This window comes from Phocoena phocoena, chromosome 7 (genome assembly GCF_963924675.1).
Source record: "Phocoena phocoena chromosome 7, mPhoPho1.1, whole genome shotgun sequence".
NCBI classification, from domain to species: Eukaryota; Metazoa; Chordata; class Mammalia; order Artiodactyla; family Phocoenidae; genus Phocoena; species Phocoena phocoena.
Genome location: NC_089225.1, coordinates 21742240 through 21760027, shown reverse-complemented (window position 1 = coordinate 21760027; position 17788 = coordinate 21742240). Strand labels below are relative to the sequence as shown.

Here is a 17788-nt window from a genome sequence, read left to right as displayed (position 1 = left end):
TACAATAATGGATTTCTTAACATTGAACCATTTTTGGATTCTTGGAATAAACTGAATTTGGTAAAGGTGTGGGTAGTATTCTTTTAGCTAAGTTTCAATAATATGTTTTTTTGGAATTTTGCATTAATCTGGTTTTCATAATTTTTACTTGGAAAATTCTACTTTGTTTTTAAGTTTGTATGTATGTGTATGTGTGTTTAAGTTGTAAGTTACCCAAGTAATACAAAGTATTTTCACATGAATTTTTCAGAGTACAGAAATTATATTCCTTTTTCTTCTCTACTGCCCATCTTTTGTCCCAGCCTTTTCTATTAATTCTTAATAATTTGTTCGTTGTCTTTCCAAAAATCTTTCTTTTTAATGCACATATGTGCACACACACACACACACACAAAGGTTCTTTGTTTGGTGTGTGTTTTGTCTTATTTTATGTAGATGATACCGTATTTTTACATGTTACTCTGCAACTTTTTTTATTTTCAATTAACAGTGTTTCTTGGAGATACTTCCATGATATTAGTTATAGATCTACATAAGGCAGTATTTCTGTAGGATAGATATCTAGAAGTGAAATTGCTGGGTTGAAGGGTGGGCATATGCATATTAAAAATTTCCAATACCAGATTACCCTCCAAAAAAGCTATACTCAGTGATACTCCCACAAGTATGTGACAGTACCACTTTCTCCACATTCTTGCCAGTAATGATTGTCAATGTTTTTTATTTCTGCCAAAGAAGATTATCTGAAAAAATGAATAAAATCTTTGAATTTGCAGAACCCTGATTGCTGCTACTCCCTTCTTCCTTACATGGAAAAAATTATACCAATAAATATGACTTATTTGGAATCATTCATATGTTCTAACTCCAGAAGTAGTATCACATTAAAATTGGACTTGGACAGACAACCTATGCTGGCAATTTCAAGTAAAGCAAAGTTCTGAAAAAACCATGAATAAGGAAATGAAAGTGTCAAAAGTATGACAACTAGAATCCTGTTAAGCAAAAAAAAACAAAACCTAGTCTGTTTATACAACAAATATCTGTATGTTTCTCCTCAAATTAAGGGCAGTGTTTTACACATTTTTAAAGATTAAAAATCAGATTTCTTACCATAGGTTTATGCTTCATACCCATAAAATCAAGAGTTTTATATAGGAGCAAGGAGAAAATTTTAACTCTTAATGATACCTTAACATTAGTTTCTTTCGATTGTGAAAGCTTATGAGCATATTGAAAAAGTAATTGAAATATCTACGGTTCCTTTCAAATTTTATACATACTGCATGGAAGTCATTGGCACAAGATAATTCTATTTCAATAATATTCTTCCTAAAAACTTAACATATACTTCCAAAATAGCTACTTTATTTAGGTAGTCAGATAGTTTAGGATTTTTAATACCAAAGGTCAGAACATCGACTTATAGCCATACAAGAATATTTCAGGGAAAATAACAAATGGAAACTACTTTAAAACATTTAGGTCTTTGCTATTTATTCCATAACTGATTAACATAAGCGATGAAGGAAAATGTTAATCTTGGTTATTAGGAAGTGAAGGTACATTATCTAAATAATAAATTCAGGAGCTTGGCAAGCTAAAAGACAGTAGGAAGAGATGAAAACATAAGATTGCCTCATATCTTTGATAACTAGTTCTCCCACCAAGGCTTACTTCCTTACTGAGCCATCACCAAAATGGAGATGAGAGTAAACTTTTTTGTTCTGGCAATCTACCATGTTTGTTCTTCAGCTTAGAATTAAAGATTGCACCTGGTGCTGTAAAGGAAGGCTTCCAACTTTACATTTTTCTAAAACAGACCTCTTGCGTAAATTTAAGAAATAAACTGCCTCTTTAAAAACTTGACTCAAAATGCAACACAAATTTTTAACTGCTAAGGATTTAAATTTAAGATACCTAAAAGCAGTGAATTCATTCAGCTGTTTTAAACATTAAGTTTCATATCTTTTCTATAAACTCTCTCCTGATTGGGGAGTTCCATGAAGAAAGATGAATAATATGTAGCAGTTGATTAACGTGTCTTATAAAGTTCCTTTACTAACTTAAGCAGTGAGAACTCTTTGCTAAACTGAGAAATTACATAATTGCTTCTTAGAATAAAAAACAATATATGGCTATAGTAAAAATTAACTTCCTATATATAGAAAGATATAAAATGAAAAATAGAGCTACATTATGATCCAGCAATCCCACTCCTGGACATATATCCAGAAAAGATGAAAACTAATTCGTAAAGATACATGCACCCCGATGTTCATAGCAGCACTGTTTACTGTAGCCAAGACATAGAAGCAACGTAAGTGTCCATCAGCAGATGAATGGGTAAAGAAGATGTGCCATACATATATATATATCAATACATACACACACACACACACACACACACACACACGCACGCACACAATGAAATAGTACTCAGCCATAAAAAAAGAATAAAGTATTGCCATTTGCAGCAACATAGATGGGCCTAGAGGTTATCATACTAAGTGAAGTCAGAGAAAGACAAATATTATATCACTTATATGTGGAATCTAAAAAATAATACAAATGAATTTATTTACAAAACAGAAACAGACTCACAGACATAGAAAACAAACTTAACAGTTACGAAAGGGGAAATGAGAGGAGGGATAAATTAGGAGCATGGGATTAACAGATACACACTACTATATATAAAATAGATAAACAAGAATTTACTGTATAGCACAGGAAACAATAGTCAATATCTTGTATATAACCTGTAATAGAAAATAATCTGAAAATATATACATACAACTGAATCAGTTTGCTGTACACCTGAAATTTGTTGTAAATCAACTATGCTTCAATTTTAAAAAAAGAGGACAAATAGAAGTCTCACAAATCTAGCTCGTCTGTCAGATTACAATCTGTTTCCCCACAAAATAGCCACTGTTGTTTCTTGTATATTCTTTCAGGAAAAAAGTGCATTTTTAAATATGAGCATATCCTTTGTTTTTTAAATTTACATAAAAGGGATCTCTCTCTCTCTCTCTCTCTCTCTCTCTCTCTCTCTCTCTCTCACACACACACACACACAGACACACACATTGCCCCTTGTTAATCACTCACCAATGTCTGTAAGAAAATGCCTTGCAAGACATTGAATTGCAGTGTATCACCGACCAGAGACAAAGAACAATTTTGTTTACTAACACCTTTCAAGAACTTGGTGTCAAAAATACTTGATAAGAGGTAGTCTGAGTGGATAGCTCTGTTTACCAGGAAACCAGTACTAATTTTTAAAGTCTTTTAAAAGTCTTTCTGAGTGTACCATCGAGGTTCTAGTATTTATTTATTTATTTATTCTTAATAAATTTATTTATTTTTGGCTGCATTGGATCTTAATTGCTGCGCACAGGCTTTCTCTAGTTGTGGTGAGCAGGGGCTACTCACTGCGGTGGCTTCTCTTGTTATGGAGCACCGGCTCTAGGTGCACGGGCTCTAGAGCACAGGTTCAGTAGTTGTGGCATACGGGCTTAGTTGCTCCACGGCATCTTCCCGGACCAGGGCTCGAACCCATGTCCCCTGCATTGGCAGGCGGATTCTTAATCACTGTGCCACCAGAGAAATCTCAAGGTTCTAGTATTTAGAAGTGCTTTGAACACGAAAAACTTGGGACCATAGCACTAGAGTTCACATCTGTTGCAGTAGTGAAGACTACATAAATAGAGAGTAATAATAGAACCTCAGTTCTTTTATTTAAGTAGTTCTTTTATGAACATCTTTGTCACTAAGACTTTCCATACTTAATTTCCTTAACATATATTCTAAGAAATGTATTTCTTGAATCAGAGAACATTTTAAGCCCATTTTTAATGCCCACTGCCAAATTGATCTCTGAAAGCATTGTACAAGTTTACCTTGTTATCAACAAGTTATGGAGGAACGGTTTTCACTTAATTCTCCCAAGCATTGTATGATATTGTATATTTTTAAATCTTTACTAGTATGAGCAGTATAATGGGTCATCATCATTATTTGCTTCAACTTGCATTACTTTCGTTTCCAGTAATATTTTTCTCCTTATGTTTACTTACTAGGTTTTTTTCTTTTTCTTTTAGAGTATTTGTTCTAGTCCATTACCCATTTATCTATTGGGATCTCAGTGTTCTTTACTCATACATCTTTAAGATCTTTATGTATTAAAGATGTTGACTCATATAGGTTATGTGTCATTCAGCAATTATATATATTTTTCCCAGAGTGGTTTTTTTGTTCTACTTAGAAAGTCCTCCCCTTTTCTATTGTACACTTTGATATTCAATTCCAGTTTTTACTCAGTTTTTTAGTTTATCTCCTGAATGCCATCTAGAATTAGAATCTCTTTGCTCTAATAGGGTCTGTTCTCATTTCTTTCTTATGCTGCATTAATCTGGCTGTTTCTGTACATTTTTACTTACTGTAGGTTTATAATATGATATGCTGAGGTCTCACCTCTCCACCCTTTTCCTCCCATCTATTGGCTTTTTAAAAAAATAAGGTTTAATTCTTAGAATTACATACAATAAACACATTAAACACTAAAAGAGAAGAGTGAACATTCTTTACTTTACCCATAACCATTGATTTCATGATTTCTTTTCCCTAGCAGGCATGTCAGGTCTTGGGAGTGCATTTGCTTCTATGTTTAGCCTCTTGAACTTCCCAGGTTCTACTCACTGCTTGTGTTGAATCTGGAACATGGCCACGATTTTCTTTCAACCCTTATGTTTCTTTTGTACCTACCTCTTTGATTGTATTGTTCTCTTAAAAAATAGTTTTTCTGATTTGGAAAGTAGTACATGGTTATTGTAGAATGTTCAGAAAATATGAAGAACAGAATAATTCCCTGTGATTTCCCCATCCATTAGTAGCCACATTTTGGTGTTTTTCTTCCTATGCCATCAACTTCACATTTTGATGGTTTTTTCTTACACAGTCAATTTTAATATCTTTCTTATAAAAATTTATGATTGTACTCTTTGTATGGCTTTATCACTATTTTCACGTAATAGTCTATCATGAGTGTCACAAATATTTACTTTGTGTTCCCAGCACCCACCATAGTTTTTGGACATAGTAATTCAGCTGTGAAACAGAAATGGTCATCAGTCTTCAGATAAGTAGGTGGCAGTGGCAGTGGTGCTATTAGTAATAGTAATAACGATTAATATTAATTAATAACATTAATTCACAGTTAACATTAATTGGGTACCTGTCACAACTCTAAACTTATTACTTATATAATCTTCAAGATTATAAATGAAAACTCAAGAAAACCCCATGAGTAATATACTGTTATTTTCTCCCATTTTGCAGATGAAGAACTGAGACATAATTAGTTTAATATTTTCCAATAGGCCCCTTCATAGGAAATGATAGGATATGATCCTATGTCTTTTGATTTAAAAGATTTTACTCTTTACCAAACCCTTACACTAAATGTCACCCCTTAGTGCTGACCTAAAGATATTTTCCTGTGCTCACCCTTTATAAGTACTATAGAGCCCTCCATTCTCTCTCAAGTTCTTTGTGTAGCACTGGAGTTCATCACAAGATTGCTTTGTAGTGCAGCCAGGTCAGTGCTTCCTCTGTCTGCACTATTAGAGCAGCTAAAGTACTTACTAAATCATGCACGTTACCTTCCATTTCATGCTAACATTCTGTTCTAAGTGGGCTAATATCTGGCTGTGGTTTCAGTAGTTCTTGGGATAATGTCATTTGATTCATTTGCAGATTTCTCTATCCATTCAGCATCTTAAAATCCCTTTGAACTTGTTCAGTTCGTGTAACTTTCTTTTTTAAGATTTTACTTAGCGACTGGATCATACTCCAAAGGAAAGGGAAAATAAAATCTATTTAGTGGTAAGAATATGTCAATCATATATGACTTGGAAGTCCATAGATTGTGTCTATCTTGGCACTCTGTTTGCAACCTTTTTTTAACCTCACAGTTGCTCTCAGATTTGCATTTCAAAACTGTATGTTGAAAGTATTAACTATAAGTTTGCTTACGTTTTTGCTTTTTTTTGGTGGGACCAGGGGAGGCAAAGCTAATTCTCAGTGTAAAAATAATTCTCAGTTTAAACAACAAAACCTTTTGACGTTTTGAAAGACAATCTGATGAAAAAAGTGGTCTGGAAAAGATTTAACGTGTTTTATGAGGAAGTAGTTTCCTAAAACTTGATCAGAGACTTTTAAAAAGGATATACTTTGGAGAAAAGCCCTGTCACAAAGATGGTGAGTGACTGGATCTGTTATGAATATTATTTTTCAAAAGGTTAAGAATAAGGAATGACAGTTGCTTATGAAAGGAGGGGGGGTCAAGAGGCCCAGTATTATGTAGAAATTAAACTAGTTATAGGGCATAAAGAGAATGATCTTTTATAGACAAAGTAAACTACTTGGAGTAGGGCTTCCCTGGTGGTGCAGTGGTTAAGAATCCGCCTGCCAGTGCAGGGGACACAGGTTCGAGCCCTGGTCTGGGAAGATCCCACGTGCTGCGGAGCAGCTAAGCCTGTGTGCCACAACTACTGAGCCTGCGCTCTAGAGCCCACGAGCCACAACTACTGAGCCCGCGTACCACAACTACTGAAGTCCGCGTGCCTAGAGCCCGTGCTGCGCAACAAGAGAAGCCACCACAATGAGAAGCCCGCGCACCGCAACGAAGAGTAGTCCCCGCTTGCTGCAACTAGAGAAAGCCCCTGCGCAGCAACGAAGACCCAACACAGCCAAAAACATAAAAATTTTTTAAAAATTAGAAAAAAAAAACTACTTGGAGTAAAAAAATATGTGGAACTATTATAAAGGATGAAGAATTAGGAAGACGATAAAGGAAAAATGAGAAAAATAGAACAGGAAGTAAGCTAGCCTGTTATTCTAAATGCTCTTTGAAATGTACTTTGGTAGGAAATAAAATGAACCACCCCCGTAGAATGTTTATGTTCTTGTGACTAAGCACTTTATTACTACTTTTATGGTTGCATCATTGAGGCTCTTATGATGGTTAGCATAGTACCTTTGCCTGTAGAATATACTAGCTATTGAATGAATGTTGAAAGTGATCTGAAGTTACTTGAAATTTGTTTAATAAGTCCATACAATGACAAAATAATTTTCTTGGTTGATAATTTTTGAAATTGGTGCTTTGCCTACATCCTCATAACAAGCATTTTAAAAGCGTAGGAGAAACTTGGGTTTCTTTAAAGCTTGTTAACTGAGTATGGGAATTTTGGCTGTCAAAGCCAGATACCTTTGTGTATGTCCCTGTTGGGGATAGTAAATTTGGGCCCAATTATAAAGTAGAGAAGCATTTTTCTTCTTTGTAAAACCTGGAGTAGCATGTCCTTACGTACTTTCTGTCTTCTTCAGGGAAGCAGTGCTTCTTAGTCCTACGTCAGCAGCAGTTTAATGTCCAGGCTCTTGCAGCCGTGGGAGACCACGCAAGCAAGCAGATGGTTAAATTTGCTGCCAAGTAAGTAAGCAATTATATCCTGTTGTCAGAATAAACAGTGGTGGGAACCGGGGCTCCCAGGGCTTTGGACCATTTTCATGCATTAACATCAACGCTTCCTTTGTTTAAAAATGTAGTTATTTAAATTGTCAGTTCAGTGTTGCTGAATACATTAAAGTTATAAAAGAGAAAATATGGAGCACAGACTTGAAATTCATTTGGAACTGCTGAAGCAGCACTCTCTACAGACAAGTCACATTTACTTTCAAGTAGAGTTACAAAAAGCCTGGCAGCGTCAACACTGCAAAGCAACTTTATTTTGTTGTGTTTGTTGAGCTTCATTTCCTCCCTCCCTCGCCTAGTTTGAGATTTGCATATTAAGCAACAAGTTTTCTAAGTAAATAATAGAAGTGTTTAAAATAAAAGAATGTGATTTTGCAAATGATTCCATCCTGAAGAAGTAAAACAAATGCGCTAACATGTTACAGCTTTTAACTTTGACACCAAAAAAGTTTAAAAAAAAAGTAAAGTTTGCTTTTTTTCTATCATAAAAGTATTATTGTCTGGCTCAGGGTTCCTATAGAAGCTCATTGTTTTGTTCAATTTACAAGGGGCAGGATACAGAGATAGTGTAGTGGTTGTGCCTGCTGGAGCTCTAAGGTAATAAGAGTTGGTGATGTGGCTAGTTTTGTTTGCATGTTTTTCTCAATTGAAATTTTATTTCCATGATAATGATCAAAGAAGACTCAGAAAAATGGAAAATTTTAAGTAGTAGAGTACTTCATAGGCATAAATATTTTTTAAAAGAAATTCAGTTGAGTAAATGTTACATTTTTTCTATTGATTTTTTTTAACATCTTTAGTGGAGTATAATTGCTTTACAATGGTGTGTTAGTTTCTGCTGTATCACAAAGTGAATCAGCTATATGTATACGTATATCCCTGTATCTCCTCCCTCTTGCATCTCCCTCCCACCCTCCCTATTTTCTATTGATTTTTAGCTCTGTTATTTATATATATATATATATATATATATTCGCTTTCAAAGACGAGTTAATATAGATAGAATTATCAATTTTAGAACTTAGAAGGAGACTAAAAACTCATCTAATTTAATATCTTAATTTATGGTTGGGCCTTCCCTGACTCCCTCAGCACAGTGGTTTACATATAATGGATGCTTACCAACTGGTTTTGGTTAACAGATTTATTTATCCAATTTAGTTTTATTGTATCATAGCAATACCTGCCCTCTGGTTTAAAGACTCCAGTGCCATTAATTACATCAATTTACTGATGTGCTCAGAGGTCTCAGTACCACTAGCCCTACCTCTCCCTATCTCCCAGTCCTGCTGCCCAGAGACTGTCACTTTCATCTCTTCTACCTGTATCATTTGGTGATTAGATTTGCTGTTTTAATACCTAGTCCTTAAGGGTATATGCTTGTGGGGTGCATTTGTCACCTAGCCTTTTCAGGTCAATCTGTATCCTATGAAGTGGGACATAGTAAATGTGATCCCTAGAAATAAACTTTGTCTACACAGAGAGCCCCTGAAAACCACAGACATATATGTTAAATTATATTTAATATACTGGAAAATACTGGGGAAAAGTCAACTTTGAGTCAACAAACTTTATGGCCTCTGTCTTTTATATATTAAATTGGTTCTGAAAACTAATATATGAAACTGATAGTTTCATATAGAATATATTTTTTTGTTAAACTGCATTATAACCTCCATATTACATTCTTGAAGGATTATCGTCTGAAAGTCTTTTGGAAATCCCATTTACCCTTAATCACTAAGAGGCATTCTACTATCAAGAGAACAGTCAATTCATTTGATATCTCTAGAGGCAGACACGTTAAAGTAGTCCACAAATAGTTATTTCTTATTTTGGATCTTCTCAGAAACTCCTGGGACTTGACTGACAGCAATTGACCATATCAGATGTCAATCAACGCTTACCAGCTGGAAAAGATACTTGCACACAGAACTTAGTTCACTAATGCCCTTATAATATATGTTAAAAAAGGCTTTTATCTAAAAGGGATAGTGTATGCGTGATCCTTTTTTTAGAATAAGGGAAGAATTTAGATAATTTAACCTGGATTTCATAATCTTGAAGTGGATGGAACTCAATCAAGATCTAGATCTGATTGTAATCTCTTTGTTTTGTTTTTGTTTTTGGCTGCGTCACTGGGCGTGCAGGATCTTAGCTCCCCAACGAGGGATTGAACCCAGGCCCCGGCAGTGAAAGAGCTGAGTCCTAACCACTGGACTGCCAGGGGATTCCTGAGATCTGATTTTAATCTTAATTCAGGTTTAACAATTAAGTTGTGACTTTGATTTCTTTTTTAAAGCAAAGAACATGTAGCTATTTTTAGTCCATTTAAAAAACTGGACTTTATATAATTAGTAATGTGTGGGAAAAGATGGTTTCATAATAGAGCTGTTGCATATTATAAAGCCTTTGACTGGTTATATACAGGCGAATGGACCCAATTTTATACAATAGGTTTAACATGTGGAACTTAAGTTACAATTATTTAACTTTCGGCACTACTCATATGTTAAGGTATCTATCCTGAGTTATTAACAATAAATGTGTTAATAGTTTTTGCTACCTTGTGAAAAAGGAAAATTCTCATGACTCCCTATGGTGAAAAATGATGAGTTTTTAATTTTTGTGGCTGGTTGATAAGATAGTTTTCTTAGGAACATGATTTGTTGCTTCTGGTATGTCAGTCAGCTTGTCTTTATGTGATTTTGCTATACTTCTAAGGTAGTTCAGAAATCCTGATCTTCCTTGGTAACAAGTGTAAAGCACATGTCCTTTCTGATAGAAAGGCAGTAGTATGATCTTATATTCAAAGTACCAATTTTTAAAGAAGAAAATCAAGAACAGAAAAATTTTACTTAGAAAATTACCTGCTCTATTTATAAATAATAATAAATCAAGTGAAACTGTAATATAAATATAAAGAACTTTCAGAACTTTTAGGAAAAAGATGTGTTGGTTTTTTTCTTCATCCTTCAAAATCCTTTTCTTAAAAAGTCCATACTTGGGCTTCCCTGGTGGCACAGTGGTTGAGAGTCCACCTGCCGATGCAGGGGACATGGGTTCGTACCCCAGTCCAGGAAGATCCCACATGCCGCAGAGCGGCTAGGCCCGTGAGCCATGAACGCTGAGCCTGGGCATCCGGAGCCTGTGCTCCACAACGGGAGAGGCCACAACAGTGAGAGGCACACGTACTGAAAAAAAAAAGTCCATACTTGCCAGAAGTTTCTTTGTAAGTGCTATTTTTATCTAAAATCTTTAATGGCTTCCTATTTCCAACCATGTTCAATATTAATTCTACGTGGTGGTTCCCCCTGTTATTTCCCACTATTTCTCAATATACATGCTTCAGATTGGACAGTCTCTCCATGTCTACAATGACCTCTTTTCTAATTTTACTTCTTATTTTAAAGACTTTAGTTTTATTCATTAAATCCTCATTCTTTGTCACTTAGCTTATTAAGCCCATGTTCTTCATGATCCTCACTGATTGGTTTCTCTTTTCATTTCTCTGGGGTCCACAAATGTGTTCTTGGGAGACTGGAAGTTTTCTATATTTTTTTAAATTTTAGTGTACATTTTGGTGATTATCTTAAAGTTACATAAGGATACTATGCCATATCATTTTATAGGCTAACTTACAGCAGAGAACTGCTGTGTAAATTGTGTTCATGCCAGCTGAAGCCGATGATATCCATGTTCTGTACAAATGAAGATTTCACTGTAGTTTGAATAGCGACATGCTGACAAGTTGGGTTACTAGGTGGTACTTGGTAGTTAAGTATTATGAACTTTAAAGCCTGTGCCGCTCAAGCATATTTATTGAATCCTATTTTCATCTGTATAGGGGCAGCATATGACTAATAGTACAATCGTTTCCATATAAGGAAAAATGTTTCTATTTCCAGTTCTAGTATTTATCAGATTAGATACCCATTTGATTCAAATTTCAATTAACAATACTATATTATTAACTTTCACTGGAATAAGATAGTTTTATAAAATTATCAACTGATATTTAAATTGTCATTCTTGGTTGCTCTTTGCAGGACTTTGGTTAATTATGAGGCCAAGTTATCCTGAGTCAACTTCAAAGTTAATGTTTTGTGGAATTATGAACAAGCATTCTTCATATTACTAGTATTAAAATAAAAATACAGAAAATTAAATCTAGAACTGGATATGAGGCTACAGCTTTATACAGTAAACCAACTGTCAGCAATTTAGTTTTAACAAACCTTAAATTAATATTGTTAATTTGAATTTTGTTGTTTTTAATATTTGTTTCAATTTTCTTTAAAAATTTGCTTTGAGGAGAGTTCCCTGGCTGTCCATTGGTTAGGACTCCACACTTTCACTGCCATGAGCCCGGGTTCTATCCCTGGTCTGGGAACTGAGATCCCACAAGCTGAGCAGCATGGCCCAGAAAAAAAAAAAGACTGTAAAAATTCGCTTTGATTTCAAGTTAAGGGCTATAACCATAAGGCATTTATTTCTACTAGTTTTATACTTGTAGGTATTTAAGTAACATGATAAAACTAATTTAAGTGTTTACTGAGGGTCCCTGATATTGCCAAGAGAGGCCACTGATCTATGCCATATTTAGTTGTGCTTAATTCTTACCAAGCTTATTTTGAACTTAAAATTCTTGGGGATTTGGTGAAGAAAACTGGGTTCACAAAATAAGTCATCATAGAACTACCAGGATGATTTAAACCTTTAACTTCTACAACTTGCCAATGGGCAATGGAATGTAAGAGTGGCCCAGAGACTCAGCTCCTCACTGACTAGGCACATGACTTCATAAATTGTTTACTGTATGTTAGTCTTTCTTCATTCTTTACAGCTAAGACCCTTCTTTGAACATTTTTATTTCTACTTGCCTGGGAAATATTAAAGTCTGAGATTAGGTGTGGCACTAATTCACTGTAATTGAAAGAAGTTACTTGACATATAAACCAAGTTTGTGCCTGTCTCGGAATTGGAATACAGATTTTTATTGTGAAAAGGTGGTTTATTATTTCAAAAAATATTTACACAATTGATGTTTTATGGGTGCTGTTTTGATTTAACTGGCAAATACATGGTTTCTCATGTTTGGGCATTTTGAGTTCTTTGCCTCAATGAATTGTTAGTTTATATCATCAAAGCATTTTATGTTGGTACGTTACTTGAAAAACTAGTATGTAGCAACTTTATAGCCTGTCCTCTTTTCAACTAATCTTTTACTATACCTTGCCCAGGATTTTAAAATTATTAATTTGAATATGGGTAGCTGTGTAGATCTGTGGAGCTCATTCCTCATTGAGTACAGTAATATTCAACAGATTATTTCTGACAACCAGAAACCTAATAAATTTGTTGCCAGTTTTGCTGAAAACTTTTAATACTCAAGTTTCTGTAAGTGTTTAAATTTTAATAGTTTTTGTTGCTATTAGAATATGTAAATATGAGAAAGAAAAACTTAGAATATGTCTTTTTCACCATTATTCATTTTTGAGGGAGCGAGAAGAAGGGGGTAGATAAGAATCAAATGGAAATCATTTTGAAATATATGAGCTATTGACTGCCTAAAATTATAATTTTGGTCATCAGCTAGCTTTCACCAACTCTCTAGTTTATCTGTACTATTAATAATAACAGTCAGCATATATCAATATAGAATAGGATTTCTTACATATTTTAGGCCTTTATTGTGACAATCTAGTATAAAAACGCACTTTGAGGGGCTTAAAACTGTGGTGCCTAAAACAATGTAAAATAAAAGGTAAAAACACTATTCATACAAAGCATATGCTGCTAACCTCCCATCATTATCTTGTGTATATTGAGTAGATTATATAAATTATGATGGGGTACCCTTCAGTGACCTTATATTTTTTAAATGAAAGGCCATGGGAAAAAGCTCCCCCATACACACCTACACTTGGACTTTTATTGCATGTGAAATAATTATTTTTAATATTTAAGAAACTTAATCTACAATTAAAATTTAGTATGATGGTTGCCCTTACTTTATCTTGCCAAGCTTTCCAGTATCTACCATGAATTTTTATATTTATGGGGTGCACCCCAGTAAAGGTTCAGTGCAGTGGTCACCAGTAGCTTCCCTATCTCATGTACAGGGGAAATAACAGATTTGATTGTAACAGTAGCAGCAATAATAGCTAACTGTTACTGTATACTAAGTATGGAGCTGCAGAGTGCCATACTTGAATTTTCCCCCTTGGTCCTCATAGCAGTACTGTGAGGTGTGGATACCATTTTGTCTTTTTTTTTTTTTTTCTTGTCTATTCATTTTTTACAGATAAGAACGTTGATACTTAAAATACTAAGGTCTCGTTGACTCTAGGCTCATGCTTCTGTGTCATCCTGCCTCTCTAAGATTACATAAGGATATTAGTTCAAAGCCCTCCACATTATGTAGCTCACTTAGAATACAACCTTAATGTCATTGAAATACGTTGGTGACTGGGAAAGGGAAACCCTGTTGCTTTTTGCCTCAAAAGTATCTTTTCTAGAGTGTGCAGTGTATTCTGGTATATATCCTCAAGGAGTAGATAGCTATTTTTTTTCTTGAGGGTGATAATGACTTTTAAATACTGTCCCCAAGTTTTTGAGAAAGAAAACTGGTGAAAAATAATAATTTTGGTTTTAAAAAGTATAGCTGATAATAAAGTAATAAAAAAAGATTTTTGTGTTGTCATAAATTGATGCTAAAAACAGTTCCAAAGAAGGAATGAAATGTTTTTCTAACCATCAGTAATGCTAATGAGCTTGTCTCCTCTAGCATAAAGCAGTAGTTGCCTTCCTAAGGAATCACCCCATTGTTAAAAAGCATGTAATAAAAACAGTGGGGTGGGGGGAAGATAGTTAGAAAGTAGAGAGTTTCATGTTTGCAAAGACAGTTATTTTTCTTGAATAATTTTAATATAAAAATATTTGATAGCTATAATTATAAATATGAAACCTAAAACTCACTAGGCAAGTTTACATCTTCTTTTGCTTAATCTGTTGCCTTTTCCTTATCATCATCAGCACTGCCACACAGTGCATCTTATACATATTCTTATCGCTCTTGCTGTGAGAAGTAAAACACAAAGTCACTCAACAAAGCAGCTGTGTGGTGTATGCAAGTGATGTGGAAATAAGACCACACTCAGAATTTAAAATAGGAATTTATCCTTTACCAAGATTCTGGACTCAGGAAGGAAATGAAAGAGCTTGGCTGTATGGATAACTGATACTGTTCCTTAACATATCACGCTCTTTGTAACACACTTGTACAAACTAAACTTCTGTCTGCTAGAATTGCTCTGTTGTCAGCAAAGGAGGAGATCTTAGACGTTGAGGTATGGGTGTCCTTTTGGGTTAACTTTTTGTAGAGTGGTGCTAATATTCAGTCAGTTCTGTTATTGTAATAAATGCATTCCTAAAAAAATACTGTGCTATGCAAAAGTATGAAATAAAAACCTTAAGTTTTGTGCAGAAAATAGGTAAATAGCACAACAGTCAAAAAGTTCAGGGACTTACCTGGCGGTCCAGTGGTTAAGACTCTGCACTCCCAATTCCGGTGACATGGGTTTGATCCCTGGTCGGGGAACTAAGATCCCGCGTGCCACACGGTGCAGCCAAAAACAAAAACAACCTTCACCAGTGACATAGTTTTATAAAAAGAACCTAATTTTATTAAAAACATAGAATAGTTTTATACATATTGAATGGTGGAGAAACACATGAATACAATAAATCTCTCACTTTATCTTTACAAAGACATACTGTTTCTGAGTGGAAGTGGGTATCAGAAGAGTTGCAGCTTGGAAATTATTATCAAGTGGTACAAGGAAGGCTGTCTGAAATTGGAAGGAAAGTTGGACCACCAGGTGGGGATGGGTGTGGCTTGTAACGCAGGTAGATGTTTGAGGTGTGTGTGTTTTATGTATTCCTGTGTGGCTAAGTTCACCTGAGTACAGTTGTCTGCATTGACCTAGTGTTTCTCACAGGTGAAATCTGGTATAGGCAAACACAAAATTCTCATTATGCTCAGATTGATACCTAATAAATCAATTGTGTTGGAATTAATTCACATTTTCAAAACAAGTGTTAAAGCAAAACTATACTCTTAAAAGAGATAATGGTTCTTGTGCAGTGAGTGGGTCCAAATATAAGAGTCTTATCTGTTTGCTGACTGCTTATGTGTGGAGGTGAGGAAAAGAAAGAAGTGGAAAATGCCTTCAGAGTTTCTAGTTCGAGAAACTCTGTGGAAAAGGCACCATCAATCTGGAGTAAATTCCCAGGATGGGCTGGGACTAAACACAATTCACTCTCTGGAGCTGGATGGGCTCAGCTTCCGTTAGAGCACTTGGCCAGGGAAAGTGTGGATACTGAACAGGGGTGGGGTTCTGTTAGCAATGAAGAAGGGGAGAGGGATTTGGATAGACAGCTGTAGTATCTCCTAAACTTGCTTACTATGTTGAGTAAATTGGAGAGAAGTTCCAACCTTTTGAGTTCATGAAAAGCCCAAAGATTGAAATAGGTTGTTTTACTGAAACCATTTTATTTTTCTGGCTGATAGGATTCTGCTCCTCCTCTTCCAAGTCATCCTCTCATTCTAAATGTTCACAAGTGACTATATGGAACAAGTTGGCCTTAAAATTCCTTACTTTTCCTCCCCTGTCTTCACCATTGCTTCACTTTGACAGCTCACTTCTGTGGCCACAGCTTGGATTTTGCCCCTTAGAATTTCGTTTTAAACTCCAGTAGCCATTCTCTCTAACCATAATTTCCACCTTTCTACCTCTAATGCCTCCTAATCTTCTGTTGGACCTCATCAAGGCTTGTATTTTTTTTATCAATCTCCCCATTTTCTCCTAGTTTTTTCTGTCCCCTTTTGACCTCACACAACGCCACTTCCATTCCTACAATTACTCTCACTGCATCCTTATCCACTGTTCTCTGTCTCTTTGTTTCTTTTGCCCTGCAGATGCCCTACTAACTCCCTGCCCCATATACTCTTGATTCCATAATCTAACACCAAGCTTAAAGAGTGTACTGTGTATTTGTGGCAGAGCAGTTGATTTTTATTCCTCAGCTGGGACCAGTAGAATATATTCCACTTTTGTAATGAAAATAGAGGTTTATAGGCCACCTCTTTTCATTGTTTCACTGAACTCTTCAGGATCTCATTCCTCTTTATCCCTTAGTTTCTGAGTATAATTATAATAAGAAAATAAAAATTTGGAAAATTCTGTGAGTTTCATTGCTTAATATATTATCAGCCTTCTATTATGATTAAAAACAGCATATGGGGGCTTCCCTGGTGGCGCAGTGGTTGAGAGTCCGCCTGCCGATGCAGGGGACACGGATTCATGCCCCGGTCCGGGAGGATTCCACATGCCTCGGAGCGGCTGGGCCCGTGAGCCATGGCCGCTGAGCCTGCACGTCTGGAGCCTGTGCTCCGCAATGGGAGAGGCCACAACAGTGAGAGGCCTGCGTACAGCAACAACAACAACAGAAAAACCAGCATATGAACAGCAACATATAAATGCTAGTGGCTTCTATTACTTATTAAATAAAGCAAAAATTCTTACTTATAGATGTTTTTAGCTTACTTTAGAAATTTGAGGATCAGTGAAACATGAGATAATTCAAATGAATATTTAGTAACACATTCACTTTGGGAGGCTAGCAGTTTAGTTAGTAAGCCAACTAACCATTCTGCTAGAATCTTTGGTCTAGGAAACAGCATAGCTAGAAATACATTCATGAGGAAAAGGCCATTTCTAATCCTCATTTAATTTTCATACTGTGTTAGATCTTTTTTTATATTAAATGCTTGTAATTATCTTTAGTGCTAGGGGAGTGCCTAAGGACTGTTTATTTATTCTCAAGGTATTTCCGTCTTGAAGGGCAAGCCAAAGAGGCTGGACATTTAAAACATGTGAACTCCTACACAAAAAAGTGGGAGAAATAATGGTATTTATATGTTAATTCCATGAGGCCCTACATTTAACTCTATTCCCTCTGGCCATATACCAGGTGGAAAAAAGCAAGGACTCCACTATTAAAAATATCAAATCAGATAGTTCCAGCTGGGGTTTCCTAATCATTTAAGAGGCAAACTATGAGGTCACTTTTAATATCTTAAATAGATAACTATCTTAGCATTTACTTTAGATATTAAATCTGAGGTGTTTATCTCTCCCTTACTGACTAGATTGTACCACTAGCAGTTTCTAGCTTTTTAGT

The 17788-nt window shown here is 35.3% G+C and overlaps 1 protein-coding gene across 1 annotated transcript in view; it reads left to right on the top strand.

Annotated features, from left to right (window-relative positions):
• DARS1 (aspartyl-tRNA synthetase 1) overlaps positions 1-17788 on the top strand; it is a 67159-nt gene that overhangs the window by 10230 nt on the left and 39141 nt on the right. The window contains exon 4 of the mRNA XM_065880116.1: positions 7396-7498. Coding sequence (XP_065736188.1) covers positions 7396-7498 — 103 coding nt within the window. The remainder of the gene's footprint in view (positions 1-7395; positions 7499-17788) is intronic.